This window comes from Neofelis nebulosa, chromosome 8, assembly GCF_028018385.1.
Source record: "Neofelis nebulosa isolate mNeoNeb1 chromosome 8, mNeoNeb1.pri, whole genome shotgun sequence".
NCBI classification, from domain to species: Eukaryota; Metazoa; Chordata; class Mammalia; order Carnivora; family Felidae; genus Neofelis; species Neofelis nebulosa.
In genome coordinates, this window is record NC_080789.1 from 25,555,107 (window position 1) to 25,574,073 (window position 18,967).

General features: G+C 37.5%; 1 protein-coding gene across 5 annotated transcripts in view; it reads left to right on the forward strand.

Annotated features, from left to right (window-relative positions):
* LOC131519062 (uncharacterized protein C3orf20 homolog) overlaps nt 1–18,967 on the forward strand; it is a 189,313-nt gene that overhangs the window by 14,646 nt on the left and 155,700 nt on the right. For all 5 annotated transcript variants that reach the window (XM_058741732.1, XM_058741731.1, XM_058741730.1 and 2 more), the window contains 4 exons: nt 381–453; nt 565–650; nt 10,843–11,303; nt 18,266–18,364. In XM_058741732.1, coding sequence (XP_058597715.1) covers nt 394–453; nt 565–650; nt 10,843–11,303; nt 18,266–18,364 — 706 coding nt within the window. In that variant the 5' untranslated portion in view covers nt 381–393. The remainder of the gene's footprint in view (nt 1–380; nt 454–564; nt 651–10,842; nt 11,304–18,265; nt 18,365–18,967) is intronic.

Genomic DNA, 18,967 nt, shown 5'->3' on the forward strand with positions numbered 1-18,967 from the left:
CATAACTGGGAGGGTATGCTACTGGTGTCTAGTAGGTAGACACCAGAGATGCTGCTAAACATCTTACAATGCTCAAGGTAGCTTCTTACCACAAAGAATTATATGGCCCAAAATGTCAGTAGTGCCCAGGTTAAGATACTTGGCAGGGATGTGCTATTGCTTTGTTTGCCCATAGCATGCAATCCTTCTGATTGCATCTATGTCAAGTTGATAGCCTATGAAGCAAAGATAGAGATAAAGGAACAGTTGCATTTCCCACCCCAAATTTTTTTACATTTCATTGAAAATACAACATCTAAACTTTCAAAGTGTAAAGTGCTTTGAAAAATCACCTATAAACATGATAACTTTTCTTCAGAGTTCTAATTTCTCCTTCTTAGGTCTCATGGCAGAATGGAAGACTTTACTGAAGTCAAGTCTTTGGATATTGGGCCCATCTATTTCTTTGATCAGGTAATAATATACCTAAGTCTCATCAAATTGTAGTTTGCATTTCTAAAAATAATTAGCTTTGGACCAGTATTTTTCTCTGCTTTTTAATCAGAAAGTTTTCTTTCATTTTAGATGAAACCAAAAAGGAAAATATGGGAAAAAAGAGAACATGAAGGCCATTTCCCCCATTTGAGATACACCTCAAGAGCTATTTATAGGTAAAATATTTGGAATTACTCTTCAATTGCTGGGATCACTTTACATTTTCAAAGAGTTATAGGTGCTCAGGACCAGTGCTTCCTATTCCCCATCCCTTAAGAAACTATATCAAGGAATTTCCTATTTCAAAGCTGACCATGAAGCCAATCAGAGAACTTTATTTTAGCTAGATCAGTGATTAATTGAAGCATAATTGGTCATATCTGACCAGTCACTCTGTTTGCCCCTTTCCACACAAACCCAGCCTCAGTTTTGCTTTACAGGGTTTGTACTAGATGTACCCTTTGGTTTCTGCATTGCTTACTTTCTGTTCCTTTTTCTTTTTTAAGTTTATTTATTTTGAGAGAGAGAGCAGGGGAGGGGCAGACAGAGAGGGAGAGAGAAAATCCCTATCATGCTCCTTACTGGTAGCACAGAGCCCCACATCAGCTCACAAACAATGAGATCGTGACCTAAGCTGGTATCAGGAGTCAGATGCTTAACCAACTGAGCCACCCAGGGACCCTTCTTCCTGTTCCTTTTCATATTTTACTTAAATATTACCTTTTGATGAGACTTTTCTTGATTATCCTATTTCAAATTTCTACCCTGTCCTCACTTTGGCATTCCCTATTCTTCTTCCTAACTTTCCTCATGTATTTATCACTTTCTATAACATTATAAATGTCATTCCTATTTCTTTGTTTTCTCTCCCTCCCCTTGTGAGAGTATCAGGTCTATAGGGAAGGATTTTTTAAAATCTACTTGACCACTTATCTATTCCCAGTCCTAAAAGCAATGCTTAACATACAGAATGGGCTTAATACAGATTTGTGTCCGCCCTTAAATATAAATGAAATGATGGAACTAGTCATTTCACAATGTTTTTTACCCGCTAATTACTACAGTTTTTCAACTTGGAAATTAAAATACTCCAACTCATCTTAGAACATGTATCACAAGGTTGTATAAGGTTAAAAGCTGTCAGTTATACCAGTGAGTTCTTGAGCAGGGGCAACTTTGCCCCACAAGGGGCATTTGGCAATATCTGAAGACATTTGTGGTTGCCATAACTAAGGATGCAACACTAAACATCCTACAATGCACAGGACTGCCCTCCACAACAGAGAATTATCTGGTCCAAAATGTCAATAGGGCCAGGGTTGAGAAACCATAGTATACTCTCATGTGGTAGAGTTTGTTTGTTTGTTTGTTTGTTGTTTTGAGCCTGCTATAACTTTTCTCAAGACCACTGCAAGTTGCTGCTCTTTTCAGAAGTCTATTGTCTTTTTTTAAATTTTTTTTTAACGTTTTATTTTTATTTTTGAGACAGAGACAGAGCATGAACGGGGGAGGGGCAGAGAGAGAGGGAGACACAGAATCGGAAGCAGGCTCCAGGCTCTGAGCCATCAGCCCAGAGCCCGACGCGGGGCTCGAACTCACGGACCGCGAGATCATGACCTGAGCTGAAGTCGGACGCTTAACCGACTGAGCCACCCAGGCGCCCCAATTGTCTTTTTATTTCCAACTCTTTCTGTTTGAAAAACAATTCGACATAACTTGGTTATTTTACATTCACAGTAGTTGGTTTATAATTGGCACTCAGTAAATGAGTTCAGGTTGTCATAGGGGCAATAAGTAGGTCTGTTTATCATAAGGCTCCAGGGCTTTATTGGCTGCCTAGCTTTCTTATTTGTTGCATGTCTTAAGCATTGCTTCTGTTCATTCCAATTAGAAACACCCTGTTTCTTCCACTGGCTATCCTACTGCTGCCACTGTACCAGGAGTAAAATCCACACTTTTTACCATGAGCTGCAAGTCCTTCTGTCATTTCCTCTCCTACCTGCCCTCTGACTTCCTTGCATGCCACTGCCTGTCACTTGCTCCCCAGACATTATGGCCTATCTATTCTTTTAACAACCAAGCCCACCTGCTTTTGGTTCTTTGCATCTGCTGCACACTCTCCTTTGAATGTTTTTCTGCCATATTATTTTATGCTTGGCTCTTCCTCCTCATTATTCTAGTTTCATTGCAAATGCCACCTCAGAAAGGCCATCCCTGATCTCCCAATCCAAGGAAGCCAAACATACACCACCCCTGTCACTCTATTACAGTGTCTTGTTTTATTTTCCTTATTGCAGTTATCACTATCTGTAATTTTCATTGCCTTCCTTTCTCTTTCCCCTCCTTCTTCCTCCTTTCATTTTTCCTTCCTGTCTTCCCCATTAAGGTCCATGAGGTAGAGTTCCGTTCTCTTTGCTATGTCTCTCTAGCGCCTAGAACTGTGCTGATGAATATTTCTTGAATGAGTGAGTCATTTCTTCATATGTGCTGTTCCTAGAGAAATGGGGCTACTTTTAACACTGAGCCAGGTGCCAAGACCTTCATTGTTGATTATCTCCTTAAGGTTTTTAAGTCTGGTTTTGAAATGGGTAGTCCATTATTTGAGCTTCTGTCTGAAAAATAAACCAGACAGGTAAGTATTATTTTTAAAATGCACATTCAATTTCTCAACAACCCTCTGAAGGAAGTAAAATTATTGACCTTATCTTACATATAATAAAACTGAGGCAATTAATAAATGGTAGGTGTTAATATTATTATTGAAATAAGTAGTTTTTATCATTTCATTTGAGCAATAGGTAAATCTGACAATCATGAATGCATATTTACAAGATGTTAACAAAAAAAAATACCTTAAAGTGAAGATAACACAGTATGGCTCATACAGTTTGTATTGGAGTTTAGTAAAATGATGCTTATGAAAGCAACTTTGAAAGCTATAAAGAGATATAGAAATTTCATGAGTTATTATATTTAAAGTTTTCAAAAATGGGTCTTCCATCTTTTAAATATCAGTGAAAATATAACTAATGCCTGAAGATCAAAGATTTAAGATCTACATTTAGAATTCTTATGCAAATTAAAATACCTTTTCATCTTAAAAACATTCCCTTTTACTTTTTTTAAGTACTTAGTTGGGAAAGTACTGTTATTTTTCACATTATGTAAATGGAATTATTATTTAGAAGAGAAATACAAGTAACTCTTTAGTGCTGTTTACCATTTTTAAAATTTTTTTAAATTTTTAATGTTTTATTTGTTTTTGAGAGAGAGAGAGAGACAGAGACAGAGTGTGAGCAGGGGAGGAGCAGAGAGACAGGGAGACACAGAATCTGAAGCAGACTCTAGGCTCCAGGCTCTGAGCCATCAGCACAGAGCCGAATTCAGGGCTCAAACTCACAATTCCTGAAATCATGACCTGAGCCACAGTCATTTAACCAACTGAGCCACCCAGGTGTCCCAGTGCTGTTTACCATTTAATAAAAACTTTATGCAAGTGAAATTCCATCGAGTGTTGATAATGTTTTACCACACTGACTTGGTGGAAGAAAACACTTTGAAATTGTAATGACTTGGTTAGCTGTCTTAGAAGTCTTTGAGCAACTGGTTTAGGGAACATTTCAAAGGACAGCTCATTTAAAGTACTTTTGTTCATACCTCTGATAGTGTAGTGAAATCAGTTTTGGTTTCTTATGCAATAGATACTTATTGAATAAATGAGTAAAGATAGTAGTCAGATTATAGATTTTAAGCTCCTGAAAGGGAAGGACTGTGTCTTCTCTGTGTATTCTGTGTAACACAGTGTCCATGCAATGTATGCTTGATTGTCCTCCTAGATTTTATTATATCAACTATCAGAGGCTTGAAGATACCTTTGATGTTGCTCAGTAAAATATGTGCTTGGGATATAAATGTTCTATATCCAACTCATGGCTCCTATCTTTTTTAAAAAAAATTTTAATGATTTTATTTATTTTTAAGACAGAGAGAGACAGAGCATGAGCAGGGGAGGGGCAGAAAGAGAGGGAGACACAGAATCCAAAACAGGCTCCAGGCTCTGAGCTGTCAGCACAGAGCCTGACGCAGGGCTCAAACTCATGGACTGTGAGATCATGACCTGAGCTGAAGTCAGATGCTTAACTGAGCCACCCAGGTGCCCCTCATGGCTCCCATCTTAAAGAAGGATCACATCTGAGCAAAGCCACTAACCCACTAACATTGCTATCTGGACCTAAATCTATCTTTTTTCTCTTTATACTAATATTTGTTGAGCAAATATGTGCTAGAGAAACAGTAATGAACAAAACAAAGCCTCTGCTTCATGGCTTTCATTGGAACAAAAGGAAACAAATTAAAGCCAAATAAACAAGTAAATATATAGAATATCAAATAGTGATATGTGCCTTAGAGAAAAAAACAGGTTCAAGGGGAAGAGGGTGATGCTATATTGTATAGAGTGTTCAAAAGGGCTCCATTTCTATAGTAATATTTGAGCAGAAGATGGATGTAAGCGTGTATGGTACATAACAGTGAGAAGCATCCTTGGTCTATTTGGGGATAACAAGGGGGCCAGTGTGGCTGAAGCAGAATGAATTGGAAGAGAGTAGTAGGAGATAAGATTATAAGAATAAGACGAAAGGGAGAGGCATCTATGTGTCTCAGTTGGTTGAACATCCAACTTCAGCTCAGGTCATGATTTCAGAGTTCATGAGTTGAGTTCGAGCCCCGCATCAGGCTTGCTGCTGTCAGCACTGAGCCCACTTCAGATCCTCTGTCCCCTTCTCTCTCTACCCTTCCCCACTCACTCTCTCTCTCTCTCTCAAAAATAAATAAACATTAAAAACAATAATAATAAGAGAGGTGCGCCTGGATGGCTCAGTCGGTTAAGCATCGGACTCTTGATTTCAGCTCAGGTCATGATCTCATGATTCATGGGTTCAGGCCCCTTGTCAGGCTCCATGCTGATAGCTGTGGAGCCTGCTTGGGATTCTCTGTCTCCCTCTGTTTCTGCCCTTTCCTTGCTCACTCCCTATCTCTCTCTCTCTGTCTCTCTCTCTCAAAATAAATAAATATCTATAAATAAATAAATAAATAAATAAATAAATAAATAAATAAACAGCAAAAAAAAAAAAAAAGAGGGGATGGAGAGGGTCAGATCATGAAAGACCTTGGGTGCCACTGTTATTCAGGCTTTTATACTGAGTGACATGGGAAGCCATTGCAGAATCTGAGTGTAGAGGGGTCACTGGACCTGATTAAATGACTAGGCTTGTGTGTTGAGATTCAATTTTAAGAACTGGGGGGAAAAGCAGAAGATTAGATAAGAGCCTATCTATAGTAATAATCTAGGCAAGGGATGATTGTAGATCACCTAGTGTGATAGTTCTGAAAGAGGGGCAATAAGGTTGATTCTGGATATAGTTTAAGGTAGAGATGACTGGGTTTGTTATGGAACGGATATAGAATGTGAGAAAAAGATAGGGAAAGATATCCAAAGATAACACCAGAGCCTTTGACCTGAACAGCTAGAAGAATGGAGTTGCTATTTATTGAAGTAAGTAAAAACTAAGGGAAAAACAGGTTTGGTGGGAAAGACCAGGAGTTCATTTTTGGACATGTTGGATAAATTGACCTTGAGATGCCTTTTAGATATGTTATGTAGAAAGTGGGTATAAAAGTTTGGGGGTCAGGTGCGAGGTCAGAAGTAGATATGTACATTTGTGAGTTGTCAGGGTCTAAATAGTTTTTAAAGCCTTTCAAATGGGTAAGCTTACAAAGGGAGTATAGGTAGAGAGAAGAAGGGAGGTGTGAGAGGGAGAAGTTAACTCAGAGATGAAGAGAAACCAGCAAAGGGTTGGAGAAGGAATATCCAGTGAGGGAGGAGAACCAAGAGAAAGTGATGTTCAAAAAACCAATGAAGACAATGTTTCAAGAATGTTCAGTTATGTCAAATGCTGCGTGGGAGTTGTATGAGTTGAAGACTGAATAGTGACTGGTTCAGTATGATCAAGGATTTTGGTGAGTTTAAAAGAGGCTTCTCTGTGGAGAGGTGGGGACACAAAGAGTGGGTTGAATAGAGAATGGGAGCAAGTATAAACAACTTTCAAAACTTCGCTTTTTCAAAGCAAAACAACTTTTACTGTATACCACTTCACACCCATTAGGATGTCTATTAAAAAAAACAAACAAAAAAACAGAAGGTAACAAGTATTGGTAAGGATGTAGAGAAATTAGATTGTGCATTGCTGGTGGAACTGTAAAATGGTGCAGTGACTGTAGAAAATTATATGACATTTCCTCAAAAAATTAAACATAGAGTTACCATGATCTAGCAATTACAATTCTAGAAGTGAAATCAGGGACTTGAACAGGTAGTATATACCCATGTTCGTAGCAGTATTATTCATAATTGCCAAAAAGGTGGAAGCAACCCAAGTCCATTGACAGATGAGGGGATAAACAAAGCGTGGTATACACGTACAATGGAATGTTACTCCTTAAAAAGGAAATTCCGACACATGCTGCAACATGGCTCAACCTTGACGATGTTATGCTAAATGAAATAAGACAGTCACAAATGAACAAATATTGTATGATTCCTCTTATATGAAGTTCATAGGGTAGTCAAAATTGTAGACACAGGAAGTAGAATGGTGGTTACCAGGGCTGGGGGTGGAGTGAGTGATATAGGGTATATAATGTCTCCTCTACCTTCTCAGGATCTCCTACCGGGATGGATATAAGACAGATCAGTAGGAGAAAAACATTTTTATTTAGTAATTTTTAAGTGTAGAACAAACACCGAATGGAACAGAGTTGAATGCTTATATGCTAGGTTGGACAAAATAATAAACTGTGAAAATGTGACAAGACAAAGGGGTAGGCTAGAGAAATTAATCCTTGAGAAATGACTCAGAAGGTAAGAGTTTAACAAAATTTGTTTGTACAGATTTTTCCTGACCTCAGCTTAATCTTTGGTGATAAGAATGTTTCTTCCTCCTGGTATAGGGAGGGTATGTTTCACCTGAGGGTTTTAGCTCCTGCTTTCAGGAAGAAAGAGGAAGGTCAGAATGCACTTCTTGCATTTGCTATTTTTCAAGTGCCTTTAACTCAATATAATCAATATGCTAAAATGGCATATTTTGGGGTGGTATGCTCTGAACCTCCACAGGAGGGATGGAGAGTTAGTGTTAATGGGTACAGAGTTTCACTGGTGAAGATGAAAAAGTTCTGGAGATGAATGATAGCAATGTTTGCACAATAATGTGGATATACTCAATGCCTTAGGACTGTACACTTAAAATTGGTTAAAATGGTAAATTTTATGTGAATTTTATCATAATAAAAAAAAGGAATTTTGCCATTAAGGCAGATAAATGATTTGTAGTTGGCAGGAACTGTATCAGTTCCTAAAAGTGTGTGGAGAAAAACACTGAAGAAATTTGTAAAACTAGGCTGTTGGTAATGCCTTGTAAGAGAGAGTCAGCTGAAGTCTGACCTTCCTTTAGTCTCTACCCCCTAGATTCAAACCCTGTGCATTTTAAGGGCCCAGAGATGGGGTAATCAGCACCTGGGATATGGACTTATCAACCAAAAATGTCTGTGGGACTGGGAAGGGCCTGGGGGTGCCATTAATTTCTAGTTGTTTTGGAAGAATTCCTCTAGGAAGCAATAGACTTAAATGCCACTTGATCAGCAGTACATTCTCTCTCCTGGTAGTTTAGATACATGGTAGGCCAAATCTTAACCATAATCACTTTGGTAGTAGAGTTAAAACATTAAGAATTCAGACGGTCTTATCAAAGGTGAACAACTTTGGCCCAAGAGAGTGCCAAACACTCTCTCTCAGGATAGCAATGGCCATGGAATTGTATGTTCCCTTTTATATACATTCCATATTAATATAGATATTAGCGTGAAATACTAGTATACATACAGTGTAGCTCTACATCTTTAGAAGTCAATATGAGGGGCACCTGAGTGGCTGAGTTGGTTAGTGTTATATATATAAATTCATGGGGTGAGTCAAATAACACATGTGTTTTAATTTACCAACAGGATCCCCCTCCATTTTATCCTTTTATTTTTTAAATTAATAGTAAATTTTGATGACTATAAACAGATGGTATTTTATGATCTTACTTCTGCTCAATTTTATCTTTCTATACTTCATTGTGAAGATTTTCTTCTGACTTGTCTTTCGTTTAACTAATTTTCTTTTCAGCTTTGTGTCTAATATGCTGTTAAACCCATCTACTGAGTTCTTAATTTGGCTTATGATATTTTTCAGCTTTATAATTTCTATCTGGTTCTTTTTCAAACATGCTCGTGTGTGTGTGTGTGTGTGTGTGTGTGTGTGTGTGTAGCTTTCAGTTCTTTGCAAACATTCTCAATTTCCTTGGTCATAGTAAGCAGAGTTATTTTAAACTATATATCTCCCTATGGTTCTATTTTATTAGTTGCTGTTTCTACTGGCTCTCATTCACGTTCTCTTGATTCCTTGTAAATCTTGTGTTTTAAAACACTTTGTGTCACATACTGTATTTGAAAACTATTTTTAAAAATAATTTGGGGGCGTCTGGGTGGCTCATTCAGTTAAGCCTCTGACTCTTGATTTTGGCTCAGGTCATGTTCTCACGGTTTGTGATTTCAAGCCCTGCATCAGGCTCTGCACTGACAGTGCTGAACCTGCTTGGGATTCTCCCTCCCTCTCTCTCTGCCCCTCCCCAGCTCTCTCTCTCTCTCTCTCTCTCTCTCTCAAAGTAAACTTCTAAAAACTTTAAAAAACTTTTAAAAAAATTATTTGAGGGCTAGGATGAGGTCAACTTCTACTGGACGAGATTTGCATTTGTTTCCGTCAGGAGTTTGTGGATAGCAACACTTAGGGGTCACCTTAATTCAATGTCAGGAAATGAGATAATTTGAAGCTGTGTTATAATGTGCTGGTCTAGGTGTACTTCTGGATAATCCTTACTCCTAGGCCACAGCCTTTCGAGTCTCAACCAATAACCTTGCCATGGAAGGCCCTAGATTCCAAATTTTGAACACTTAGCCCCCACAAAGCTATCAAAAGTCCTGACCAGTCTTTAAGCCTCTCAGATGCATCTTATAGAATTGGTAAATTTTCCTTCCATACCTCTAACCTTCCACAAAGGGGGAAAATACGGGGTTTTTCTCTTTGGATTTCAATCTTCTTCCAGATACTGATAGTAACTCCTCACTATCTTGTTAGCTCTCTGTAGCCTTTAAGAAAAAAAAATTTTTTTGGTCCAGCTTTTCTAGTTGTCTCCAAGAAAGGGTTACTTTGAATTACCTAGATGCTATTACCAAAAGGAATAGATCACTTGCAAGTTTTAAACATGGTATGCATAGTTGTTTTGTAAACTGTGGCTGAAAATTCCAGTGTATGAGATATCTAGACCTTTGCAGATCTGTTTCTGTTGCTGCTTTGGAATTTCAGTATAATGTAGTAACATCTGATGGGGTGTGTAGGACAGGCTAAGGGAACATACAACGTGTTTGTAGTCTAACCTAAGAAATTCAGGGAAGGCTCTTTGGAAGAAACGACCTCTGTCTTGTCTTATAATTAAGGTAATGAATAAGCAGTACACACATATACTGGTTTTTATCTTCTGTTCATAAATGTAATAAATATTAATTGTAGAAAAGTTAGAAAAGTATAAAGTATAAAAGAAGGCAAAAAAATGACTTCCACAATCCCATAATCAATTTACTTTTTTGGAGGATATTTGCTTAGTTTCTGTACTAGCAGATATATGGTGCATACATTTACATTTGAGATCATTCCACATATATAACCGTGTATAATCTTTATATAATATTATAACATAAGCATTTTCCCAAATTATTAAGAGCAATTTTCCAAACAATTCTTCATGCTACCCATTGTATGAGCATGGCACTATTTACTTAGCTATATCCTTATGGGCCATTCTTTTTTTTTCAATTTTTTCTAATATCAACAAATAATGTTACAGTTAGCAATTTTATTCACAGATATTATACATCCTTTTTATTACATTTTAAGATGGATTTCCAGGGGCGCCTGGGTGGTGCAGTCGGTTAAGCGTCCGACTTCAGCCAGGTCATGATCTCGCGGTCCGTGAGTTCGAGCTCCGCGTCAGGCTCTGGGCTGATGGCTCGGAGCTTGGAGCCTGTTTCCGATTCTGTGTCTCCCTCTCTCTCTGACCCTCCCCCGTTCATGCTCTGTCTCTCTCTGTCCCAAAAATAAATAAAAAACGTTGAAAAAAAAAATTAAAAAAAAAAAAAAAGATGGATTTCCAGAAGTTGAATTACTGAGTTAAAGAAAATAAAATATCTTTTAAGGCTTACATATGTTTTTTACAGTCGTACAAACAGTACAGTATCTAAAGAACAAAAGGAAGCAAGACTATCTACAGTATCTGAATGTGAGAAGAAAGATGAATTCCATTCATCTGGGATCTCACAAATTTCTGGTGTTTCCAAGTTTTCATCTAACCTTCGATTCACCAAAATATACCGGCAAAAGAATCTATTTGAAGAATATAAACTGATTGCTGCTGAAATACTGAGTGAACTTGGGGAGATATTGCAGAAATATGCTGAGTATAACATTACTTTCCCTGCGGGAATTGTAAATCTTATGAATTACAGCTGGCATGATCTTATTGAAGGTGTTTGTAAGTGTGCAACGAAAAATTTGAAGAAAAACAATGCCTTAAAAAGAGATTCCAAAAACATGACCCAAATCAGCACCTGTGCAAGAGAGGAATATCATAAGGAAAATCATCTTGTGAAAGCAAAAAAAGACCACCCTGTTTCATCGGGTGAGTAGAAGTTAATTAGATTTATAAATAATCCTCCAGGTTTCTTTTTTTTTTTTTTTAAAGGAATAAAGGGGCGCCTGGGTGGCTCTGTCAGTTAATCGCCTGACTTGATTTCAGCTCAGGTTTGTTAGACTGAACCCCACGTGGAGCTCTGCACTGGGTGTGGAGCCTGCTTGGGATTCTCTCTGTCCCTCTCTCTCTGCCTTTCCCCCCTCACTCATGCGCAGTCACTATTGCACACTCTCTCTCTCTCAAAAATAAACATTTTTAAAAAATGAATAAAAATAGCAAGTGAGTGAGATGTTGACAAAACATTATATTAGTGATATATATTTGGTTTGTGTTAATAATTTTAATAAGTGTTAGTGAATGTCAGGAGAAAGATACAAAAATTTATAGTGCTTTCATTGTAAGCATCTGTTACACTTTACATTCATGTGATATGAATTCTCTGCCTTAAGGTATCCTACAAATTCTTTTACAGTGGCAGGGTCCAAAATAAATACGATGCTAGCCACATATGTAATTTTTTTAATTAACTTTTTATTTTAAGATGATTGTAGATCCACATACAGAGAGATACCATATACCCTTACCCTTTCTCTATATGGCAACATCTTGCAAAACTATAGTACAATATCATAGCCAGGATATTGACATTGATACAGTCAAGATTCAAAACATTTCTATCAAGGCAAGAACCATTCATGGAGTCCTTCTGCAACCACACCCACTTCCCTCCTTCTCCCACCCTGTCTTTAATCTTGACAACCACCAACGTGTTATACATTTCTAATTTTTGTCATTTCAAGGATGTTATATAAATGGAATCATGCAATGTATAACTTTTGGTGATTGCCTTTTTTCAGCAAGCTTAATTCTCTGGAGATACATCCAAGTAGTATGTATCAGTAGCTTGTTCCTTTTTATTGCCCAGTAGTATTCCATGGTATGAATGTACTACAGTTTGTTTAACCATTCCTTCCTTGAAGGACATCTAGGTATTTGGGTTTGTTTGTTTGTTTGGGGTTTTTTTCCTTCAGTTTTTAGCTATTATGAAAGCTGCTAAAACATTTGGGTATAGGATTTATGTAAGTATAAGTTTAGATTCCTCTTTGATAAATGCCCAGAAGTACAATTGCTGGGCTATGTGGCAACTGCATGTTTACTTTTATATGAAACTTTCAGACTATTTTCCAGAGACGCTGTACTGGTTTTTTGTTTTGTTTTTGTTTTTGTTTCTAAGTTTTATTTAAGTAATCTCTACACCCAACATGGGGCTTGAACCCACGACCCCAGGATCAAGAATCACATGTTCTTCTGACTGAGCCAGCCGGGCACTCCATGGCTCTACTGTTTTACATTCCTACCAGCAATGTATGAGTGATACCATTTCTCCACATTCTCACCAGCATTTGGGTATTATCACCACTTTTTATTTTAGCCATTCTTGTAGGTGTGTAGTAATATCTCATTATAGTTTTAATTTGCATTTCTCTAATGGCTAATGATATTGAATATTTGCCATCTGTATATCCTCTTCAGTGAAATATCTCCCGTGTCTTTGCTTAATTTTCTAATTGGATTGTTTTTTTAATTGTTGAATTTTGAGAGTTCTTTATATATTCTAGATACTAGTCCTTTGTTGTATATGTGCTTTCCAAATATTTTCTCCCAGTGTCTTCTCATCTTTTTAATAGGGTCCTTTGCAAAGAAAAAGTTTTAAATTTTGATGAAGTCCAACTTTTGAAAAATCTTTTTATGAATAGTGTTTTTGGTATCAAGGCTAAGAGTTCTCTGCCTACCCCTAAATCCTGAAGGTTTTCTCCTATTTTTTTTCCTAAAAGTTTTATAGTTTTACATTTTAGTTTTACATTTTACATTTAAGTCCATGACCCATTTGGCATTACCTTTTGTATAAAGTGTGAGACCTACACTGAGGTTCATTTTTTTGCCTATGGTTGTCCAGTTGCTTCGGCATCATTGTTGAAAATGCTGTCTTTCCTCCATTGAATTGCTTTTGTATCTTTCTCACAAATCAGATTGGCATATTTATGTGAATCTATTGTGGGGTCCTCCTTTTGTTTCTGCTGGTTCTCATTCATGTTCTCTTGATTCCTTGTGAATATGATTATTTTTGTCTTGTGTCAGACATTGTTTTTAAAAATAATTTGAGGCCAAGGGTGCCTGGGTGGCTCAGTCGTTTTAAACAGCTCACTTGGTTTCAGCTCAGGTCATGATCTCATGGTTTGCGGATCGAGCTCTGCATCAAACCCTGTGCTGACAGCTCAGAACCTGCTTGGGATTCTTTCTCTACCAATCTGTCTCTCTCCAAATAAATAAATAAACTAAAAAAAATAATTTGAGGCCTGGAAGAAGTTATCTTCAACTGGAGGTGATTAGAAACAGGGACTCAAACAGATGTTTGTATACCAATGCTTATAGCAGCATTATTTACAATAGCCAAGAGGTGGAAACAACTCAAACGTCCATAGACAGGTGTATGGTTAAACAAATTATGGTATATATATACAGTGGAATGTTATTCAGCCTTAAAAAGGAATGAAATTCTGATACACATTATAATGTAGATGAACCTTGAAGACATTATACTAAGTGAAGTAAGCCAGAACAAAAGGACAAATATACCATGACTCCACTTACATGAGATACCTAAAGTAATCAAATTCGTAGAGACAGAAAGTAGCATGGTAGTTGCAAGGGGCTGGCAGGAAGGGAGGATAGGCAGTTACTGTTAAATGGTTATAGAATTTCAATTGAGGAAGAAGAACACTTTCTGAAGATGAATGGTGGTGATGATGATTGTACAACAGTGTAAATGAACTTCAATGAACTTAATGCTTCAAAACTGTACACTTAAGAATGGTTAAAATGGGGGGCACCAGGGTGGCTCAGTTGGTTAAGCATCTGACTTCATCTCAGGTCAAGATCTCACGATTTGTGAGTTCAAGCCCCAAGTCGGGCTGTATGCTGACAACTTGGAGCCTGGAGCATGCTTTGGATTCTATATCTCCCTCTCTCTCTGCCCCTCCCCCACTCATGCTCTGTCTCTCTCTGTCTCTCACAAATGAATAAACATTAAAAAAATTTTTTAATGGTAAAAATGGTAAATTTTACATTATGCAAATTTAACCACAATAAAAATATCTTAATGGTTAAATGGTAAATTTTTGTATTATGTATACTTTATCACAATAGAAAACAAGATGGGGGACTAAGCTAACTGTGAAAAAGGAAGCTTTCCTTCTTATAAGGTGGTAAATAAAAGGAACTGAGTGAAAGGGCAGGTATATGTACACAAGGGGGCATTTAATTTCAGAGTGAGAAGAGTTGAGTCTGTAAGCCTAAAACCAGGAACTTGTGATAATATGATATATATGTGAAATAGTACAAAATGGCCCATTTTAGAGACACTTGAGTTGATGTTGCTTCCACAGTTCCTTTCTGCCTACGACCACATTTGTGTTCCCTCACTCCCTGGGCCAAATTAGGGCTTTTGTGGGCTCTGGTGCTTTTCCCTTCACTGTGTCCCTTACTTCATAGAAGTTATTAAAAACTATATCTTACGACTGCATTATTACAAAGATAAATCTAATCCAGCTAGACTCATTATTATTTATTCATTATTGTCTTATTCAGTTTCTTCTTCTGCTTTAAAAGAAACTAAAATTAAAACATTTTGGGGGGCTTCTAGACATGTCATGTGCCTCATGGAGAAATCAATTCTGCTTTCTTCTTCCCTCACTTCTGAGGGACCATCATCCTCTCAGAATGTTGCTCTCTCCTGCCACCTGATCTTTGCCTGTTCTTAGCCTCCAGATTTTTCACTGTTAAGATGAAGTTACTGGGGTGCCTGGGTAGCTCAGTCGGTTAGGCGTCCGACTTTGGCTAGGTCATGATCTCATGGTTCATGGGTTCGAGCCCCTCATCGGGCTATGTGCTGACCGCTCAGAGCCTGAAGCCTGCTTCCAATTCTGTGTCTCCCTCTCTCTCTCAAAAATAAATGTTAAAAAAAAATTTTTTTTGATGAAGTTACCTATTTAATTCCAAGACATTGATGCTCTTCTCAGATGCTGAAAACATTTGCAAGTACCAAACCCAAGAATGTTAAAAATAATAATAAAGTCTTAGGGGTCTGAAATTTTTGCTGATAATAATTTCAGAAAACTTAATAGGGAGATATGAGTGACTGGCACAAACATGCAATTTAAAAAGGATGAAGAACCTCACCAGAGCTTAGCACTACATTCTGGAGAGTACAGGTAGACCCCACTTTTACCCCCAGAGTGAAGCTTTATTTTCAGTACTTTTAAGATTTCTCACTTTAGCTTCTATTGTGTTGATATATACAAGCAAGTTTCAACATAGCAAAAGAGCTGATATTTTAAATATTAAAATCATATTCGATTATAACATTTTATAGATCATAGGGATCTTTCTAGCTATTATCTAATTTAGTTGTCCAGATATCCCTGTCAGGCAGCTAATAGGGTTTCTGTTTCACTAAGAAGAAAACTGAGATTCCAAAAGGCTGAGTAACTTGCCTAAAGTCATACAGTTTCTGATTGAGCTGTGATCCCAACCCTGGTCTTCTAACTCCCAATGTAGTAGCCTTTCTGCTATCTTATCCCTAATTCTCATTCTGCTATTGTAATAGTGATAATGATTTTGACAATGAGAATAAATAGTAGTGGTTGCTATCTCTACAATGACCCCTCTGAGATAGAGAAGTAAACTAGTGTAGTGATTAAGCCTTTGCTTTTAGGATTCCTGGGTCCAAATCCTGGCTATTGCATTACTGCTTATATAACTTTGAGCTCATATAATTATGAACACATTTCATAACCCCTCTTTGTCTCAGTTTCATTATCTGTAATATCGTACTAAAAACCATATCTTTTTCCAGGGTGGTTCTGAATATTAAATAAGTTAACACTAAAACACTTGGAAAAGTATCTAGATATAGTAGATACTACTTTTTTTTTTTAAGTTTTTATTTAAATTCCAGTTAACATACAGTGTCATGTTAGTTTCAGGTGTGCAATATACTGGTTAAACACATTCATCACCCAATGGTAGACACTACTTATGTATTTGTTATCTTATTATTTTTTTAATGTTTATTTATTTTGTGAGAGAGAGAGAGAGAGAGAGAGAGAGAGAGAGAGAGAGAATCCCAAACAGGCTCTGCTCTGACAGCAGAGAGCCCAATGCAGGGCTTGAACTCATGAACCATGAGATCATGACCTGAGCCAAAGTCAGATGCTTAACTGACTGAGCCACCCAGGCACCCCTGTTATTTTATTATTATTATTTCCATTATCTCATATTATCCTCAGAGTAACCCTTTGGTATATAGGTATTATTACAGGTTCCTGATGGTTCATGAAGCCTAATGCATTTGCTTTAACAAGATAATTCTAGCAATACAATTTTTACTCTTTAAGAACAAGTGATTGCTGTTAATAAAAAGATTGGAATGCTCTGTAGCAGTTTTCAAAGTGTGTTTCCAGAACCAGTGCATCAACATCACTAGGAACTTAGAACAAGTACTAGCAAATTTTCTAGGTCTTACTCTAGACTTACCTGAATTCCTCCACTGTAAAATGAGGATGATTAATTGTAGAATTTTGTTGAAAGAAATAAACTAATTTATAATGCATGTAATGTGCTTAGCATAGTGCCTGGCATATGGTAAGTGCTTAATAAATATTAGCCATAGTTATTGTGTATATTCTTTTTTTTTTTTTAATGTTAATTTATTTTTGAGACAGAGAGAGACACAGCATGAGCAGGGAAGGGGCAGAGAGAGAGGGAGACACAGAATGTGAAGCAGGCTCCAGGCTCTGAGCTGTCAGCACAGAGCCCGACGCGGGGCTCGAACTCACGAACTGTGAGATCATGACCTGAGCCGAAGTCGGATGCTTAACCGACTGAGCCACCCAGGCGCCCCTATTGTGCATATTCTTACTTGTACCCTTATTTCTTTTACTTTTATCATTGTAATTTTCTCATCTTTTTACTTTACTTTAATTTTTATTTTTTTTAATTTTAGATGCAGACTATTTGTATGGATTCCTGGAAATAAGGACTTCCCAATTCATATATAAAGTTTAAGAAGCTACCATGAGTTTTGCTTTCTTTTCAAAATATCCCTAAATATTTTATTTTTAGATAGATTTTAAGATCTAATTTTATTTTATAAGATGACTTCATTCCACTTCATACACTAATAGAATTTCTTGTCTTAATTTACATTTTGGGGTGCCTGGGTGGCTCAGTCCATTAAGTGTCTAACTCTAGATTTTGGCCCAGGTCATGATCCCATGGTTTGTGAGTTCGAGCCCTGCGCCGGGCTCCACAATGGCAGTGGGGAGCCTGCTTGGGATTCTCTCTCTCTCTCTCTCTCTCTCTCTCTCTCTCTCTCTCTGCCCCTCCCCAGATCACTCTCTCTCTCTGTCTCTCTCTCAAAGTAAATAAATAAACTTAAAAAAAAAAGAATTAGGTTTACATTTTAGCACAAAACTTAATGATACGGAGAGGCTTTGTGTCCATGTAGCCTTTTTTTTTTTTTAAACCAGAACAGGCTGCTAACTATTATCCCATTGCTAAAAAAATAAATGAAAGTAAAACATGAATTTTTTTTAGTGGTTCTCATGTGAAAGGGCAACTCTTAGAACAAAAGCATAAACACAATCTTTTAGTAAATCAAGAAGTTATGCAAAGATATTTAATTTTAAAAAACGGTTTCATTTCTAGAGCAAATTAAAATATTTCATGAGTCACTATGGGTACTTATGGAAAATTTTGCTAATGCCCTCATAAGAATATTAAAATATTGACAACCGTTTTTTGTGTTGATGATGATTTAGCAAAATACTCACTTTCTCTTCTCTTTCCCCTCTGCCCTCTCATCTTCCTCCTCCTTCCTTTTTTCCTAGCTCTTGTCAAACAAAACCAGTATTCACAGATCCCGCAGGATAGCCATTTACCTGTTGTCATCCACTTCTCCCTGTTATCCAAGATCTGTTTAGAAAATGGTAAGATCCCCGGGGCGCCTGGGTGGCACAGTCGGTTAAGCGTCCGACTTCAGCCAGGTCATGATCTCGCGGTCCGTGAGTTCGAGCCCCGCGTCAGGCTCTGGGCTGATGGCTCGGAGCCTGGAGCCTGTTTCCGATTCTGTGTCTCCCTCTCTCTTTGACCCTCCCCCGTTCATGCTCTGTCTCTCTCTGTCCCAAAAATAAATAAAAAAAAAAAAGTTGAAAAAAAAAATTTTTTTTTAATAAAAAAAAAAAAAGAAAATGGTAAGATCCCTTTACCCACCCAAATTAGGGTTGACTCTAATGAGCAAGCAGAGTGAGAATCACTTACATTCCCTGAATTTGAAAACTCTCTCAGTCATCCTCATAGTATAACCTCAGTCAGAGCCAGACATTTAAGTTCATGGATTCCAAGTCAAAAAGTTTTCAAATGCAGCCCCCACCCCCACCCCACCCCCAGCCTTCCCTGATTTCTCCACTCTTGTATCTTAGGAGTTTTTTCTTCATGGTTCTGAGAAACTAGCTTCAGGAACAATGACATGCCTGTCCCCCCAGAAGAGCACCCAGGGCCTTCCATCACAAAAACATACTAACTTGGACTAG